At 48.8% G+C, this 4,023-nt stretch overlaps 1 protein-coding gene and 2 non-coding genes across 3 annotated transcripts; all 3 read left to right on the top strand.

Moving 5' to 3' along the window:
- Positions 1–49: 49 nt before the first annotated feature.
- On the top strand, positions 50–3,982 carry LOC117148308 (dolichyl-diphosphooligosaccharide--protein glycosyltransferase subunit STT3A). The gene is made up of 6 exons (XM_033315632.1): positions 50–385; positions 755–1,083; positions 1,163–1,552; positions 1,759–2,046; positions 2,354–2,833; positions 3,133–3,982. The coding sequence occupies exons 1-6, from the start codon at positions 286–288 to the stop codon at positions 3,685–3,687; spliced, it is 2,142 nt and encodes a 713-aa protein (XP_033171523.1). The 5' UTR covers positions 50–285; the 3' UTR covers positions 3,688–3,982.
- On the top strand, positions 1,602–1,683 carry LOC117148976. Its single transcript, XR_004459977.1, has one exon. It is a non-coding gene; the product is annotated as a small nucleolar RNA Me28S-U3344 (small nucleolar RNA).
- On the top strand, positions 2,979–3,063 carry LOC117148977. Its single transcript, XR_004459978.1, has one exon. It is a non-coding gene; the product is annotated as a small nucleolar RNA Me28S-U3344 (small nucleolar RNA).
- Positions 3,983–4,023: the final 41 nt, after the last annotated feature.

Raw genomic sequence — 4,023 nt, 5'->3', positions numbered from 1 at the left:
CAGCGGCCAGAGTTGTCACCCCTATTACCGATAGCCCGGCGATAGCACGCGATAGTCGATAGCACTCTCCGCTCTTTGCCACGAATTGCAAGTTTGCGATTCCGCCGCATTCAAGTTTCAGCCATTGTTTTGTGCAAAAAAACTAAGTAATAGTGCTTTGGTGGGCTAAAACAAGTAATCCTGGACATCCGGAATTCAGCCAACAACGCGCACCGGTAACTTTGGGACTCTTGCATCGAATTAAGCAGCGCCGAAAAAAAGCCGGCAGGCGGAAGAGCGAGGAAAATGACGCTGGACGTGGGCGGCGTCGCCAGGGGACTGCTCACCTGGGACAAGCAGGAGCACCTGGTCAAGCTTGCCATTCTCATCCTGGCAGCGGTTTTATGTGAGTAAACAGCTTATTCGGCATTAGCCGAGTGGGCGTTGTGAAAAGGTCAAACATTCGCATCTGCTGCTATCGATAGCTTGATGTGCCGCTGGCACTATCTGGTGAAATTACCCAGAGTATATAATGGCTTATTTATGCGATTCAGCACTATTATTAGTTATTTCCTAGCTTATAAATTCCGTGATATGCATTTAAACAAATGCATGGCTATAAACATCTTCCGATTGCCATTTTGTAGAATATCGACTTGCCAGCCCTGCTAGAGTATCGATAGCTTGATACACGCTGGCATGTGCCATCACTAGCTGGTTGCTTCTTCTTACCACCGCCGACTGAACTTCCTTTTCCTCTTGCATTTCTGGACAGCATTCGCCACACGCTTGTTCTCTGTGCTGCGATTCGAGAGCGTAATCCATGAGTTCGATCCGTACTTCAACTACCGCACCACGCGGTTCCTGGCGGAGCAGGGCTTCTACAAGTTCCACAACTGGTTCGATGACCGCGCCTGGTATCCACTGGGCCGCATCATCGGCGGCACCATCTATCCCGGGCTGATGCTCACCTCGGCGGCCCTGTACCGCCTGATGTGGCTGCTCAACGTGACCATCGACATACGGAACGTGTGCGTCTTCCTGGCGCCCTTCTTCTCCTCGCTGACCACGCTGGTTACCTACGCCCTCACGAAGGAGATACACGTAAGCCACCGTCCCACCGCGATATTTTTTCGATGTTAAAATTCGCACGTGGTTCTTATGATCATTTCCCCCTTTTTAGAGCACTGGAGCTGGCCTGGTGGCCGCCGCTTTGATATCCATTGTTCCAGGGTACATCTCTCGATCCGTGGCGGGATCGTACGACAATGAAGGCATCGCCATTTTCTGCATGCTCTTCACCTACTATTTGTGGATCAAGGCGGTGAAGACGGGCACGATCTTTTGGTCGGCTATGTCGGCATTGGCCTACTTCTATATGGTCTCCTCGTGGGGTGGCTATGTCTTCCTGATTAACCTAATCCCGCTGCACGTGCTGGCGCTGATGATCACCGGACGATTCTCGCACAGGATCTACATAGCATACAGCACGCTATACTGCGTGGGCACCATTCTGTCGATGCAGATCTCGTTTGTGGGATTCCAACCCATCCAGAGCTCCGAGCACATGCTGGTGAGTGTAACTACTTTGTGTAATGGTGTGCAGTGTAGCGACGAGTGTGATCTGTTGTGATGAATACATTTTAAATTCTTGATAGGAAGAGTATGAAACATAATGAGTACCAAAAACCTAGCTGAATTGGTCACCAAAATAACTTTAATTTGAATTACTCGCTATGTGGACAAGAAAGGAGTGTTAATCGTATTTTTCTCTTGCAGGCACTGGGAACCTTTGGCCTGTGTCAGATTCACGCTTTCGTCGACTACCTGCGCTCGCGCATTCCCAAGGATCACTTCGACCTGCTCTTCAAGACGTTGGTTTCCAGTGTTTTGACTGTGGTGTTCGTCGTGGGCACCCTGCTCACGCTTACCGGGAAAGTATCCCCCTGGACCGGCAGGTTTTACTCGCTACTGGATCCATCCTATGCCAAGAATCACATTCCAATCATCGCCTCCGTATCGGAGCACCAGCCTACATCCTGGTCGTCTTTCTATTTTGACCTGCAGGTAGGCAAACCACTAGCTTCGTAGGAAACTGTAGATGTGCTCTCAACTTAGCAGTGCGCTTATCGTATCTATTTTTGTTTAATAAATCCTTACTACAACAAAATCCGGTTTATTTCAACCCTACCCAATAACAAATATTCTGCCGAGGATGAGAACTTAACCACGATGCGAATGATATGCGCCTTAATGTATTGAGTGATTACCTTGCACTTTGATCGCTGAGGCAGTTAAATAAACATGACCGCATTTCACTTAACCATCAAATATATAGTTAATTCATTGGCTTTCTTTCAAATTTCTCTTGCAGATCCTGGTGTTCCTCTTTCCCGCTGGCCTTTATTTCTGCTTTTCCAAGCTGACGGACTCGAACATCTTTATAATTTTGTATGGCGTCACCAGTATTTATTTCGCCGGAGTGATGGTGCGTCTGATGCTGGTCCTGGCGCCCGTGATGTGTGTGCTATCCGGAATTGCCATTTCGCATCTGCTGGCCAAGTATATCAAGAGCGTTGATGCCGGAAGCTCGTCGAAGCAGGGAGTGGAAAGCAAGCGGCAGCACAAGAAGCTGGAACAGCAGACGGGAGGCGTGAAGAGCGAGGTGGCCATTGGATTCGTGGGTGTCATCACACTGATGCTCATAGTGTACACGCTGCACTGCACCTGGGTCACCTCGGAGGCCTACTCCTCGCCCAGCATTGTGTTGAGTGCCAGGTCGCACGATGGCGGCCGCATCATTTTCGATGACTTCCGCGAGGCCTACTACTGGCTGCAGATGAACACTCCGGAGGTGAATATGCAGTTTTGATTGCCCATTTGTCGAGTGCTCCGCCGAGTTAGCCATGGATCATAATCAAAAGATTGGCGTATTGCAATAATTTAATGGCTTTTACGATCCAATTTTCATCTGGCTAAGTCGGCAACACGAGATTTCGCATCTTCATGATGACTACATTGTAAATTCTTGATAGGAAGAGTATGAAACATAATGAGTACTAAAACAACCAAGCTGACAAAACACAATATCCCTTTTAGTTTGCAAACTTTTGTGAAGATCTCGTACTGAACGTTTCGTAATGTATTTTTCAGGACGCTCGCATAATGTCCTGGTGGGACTACGGCTACCAGATAACGGCCATGGCCAATCGGACGATATTGGTGGATAACAATACTTGGAACAACACACATATATCGCGCGTTGGCCAGGCGATGGCCTCTTCGGAGGAGAAAGCCTACGAGATAATGAGGGAACTGGATGTGGACTACGTTCTCGTGATTTTCGGAGGACTCACTGGCTACTCATCGGACGATATCAACAAGTTCCTGTGGATGGTGCGCATTGGCGGCAGCACGGACCGTGGTGCGCACATCCGCGAAAAGGACTACTACGCGGCCAACGGGGAGTTCCGAGTGGACAAGGAGGGCTCGCCCACTCTGCTCAACTGTTTGATGTACAAGATGTGCTACTATCGCTTCGGGCAAATGTACACGGAAGGTGGCAAAGCCCAGGGCTACGATCGAGTTCGGGCGGCCGAGATCGGCAACAAGGACTTCGAACTGGATGTCCTGGAGGAGGCGTACACCACGGAGCACTGGCTGGTGCGCATCTACAAGGTCAAGGATCTGCCGAATCGCGGCGTCTGAGAAAGAAGTCGCAGTCATTCCGCTCTATTCCGAGTTCTGTACATTAGTTAACTCTGCCCGTCTCCCTCTATCTCGAATATTTGGCAATCTCTCTCGCTCTAGGAGCACCAATTGCTGCGTTCTCCTGCTTTACCCGTCATGCATTTAGTTCTACACTGGCACTAAACCACAAAAACCAAGTATTTTTTTTTTATATAATTTTACAAATGTGTACCAGATGCGTGTGGCTTCTTAAGCGAGAAAAGAGCATGTAAGCGAATCGAACGAAATATATATATGTGGAAAACTATCGTAATCATTGAAGTTTCATTGGCGCCGTTGCAAGTGGGGAGCACA

This window comes from Drosophila mauritiana, chromosome X (genome assembly GCF_004382145.1).
Source record: "Drosophila mauritiana strain mau12 chromosome X, ASM438214v1, whole genome shotgun sequence".
NCBI lineage: Eukaryota > Metazoa > Arthropoda > Insecta > Diptera > Drosophilidae > Drosophila > Drosophila mauritiana.
This window is presented reverse-complemented; position numbering and strand designations above follow the sequence as displayed.

Bases quoted from the DNA above. Each gene is read 5' to 3' on its own strand.
- LOC117148308 (XM_033315632.1), top strand. From the start codon at position 286: ATGACGCTGGACGTGGGCGGCGTCGCCAGGGGACTGCTCACCTGGGAC. The intron at 386-754 runs GTGAGTAAACAG...ATTTCTGGACAG, and splicing joins CATCCTGGCAGCGGTTTTAT to CATTCGCCACACGCTTGTTC. The intron at 2,047-2,353 runs GTAGGCAAACCA...TTTCTCTTGCAG, and splicing joins CTTTCTATTTTGACCTGCAG to ATCCTGGTGTTCCTCTTTCC.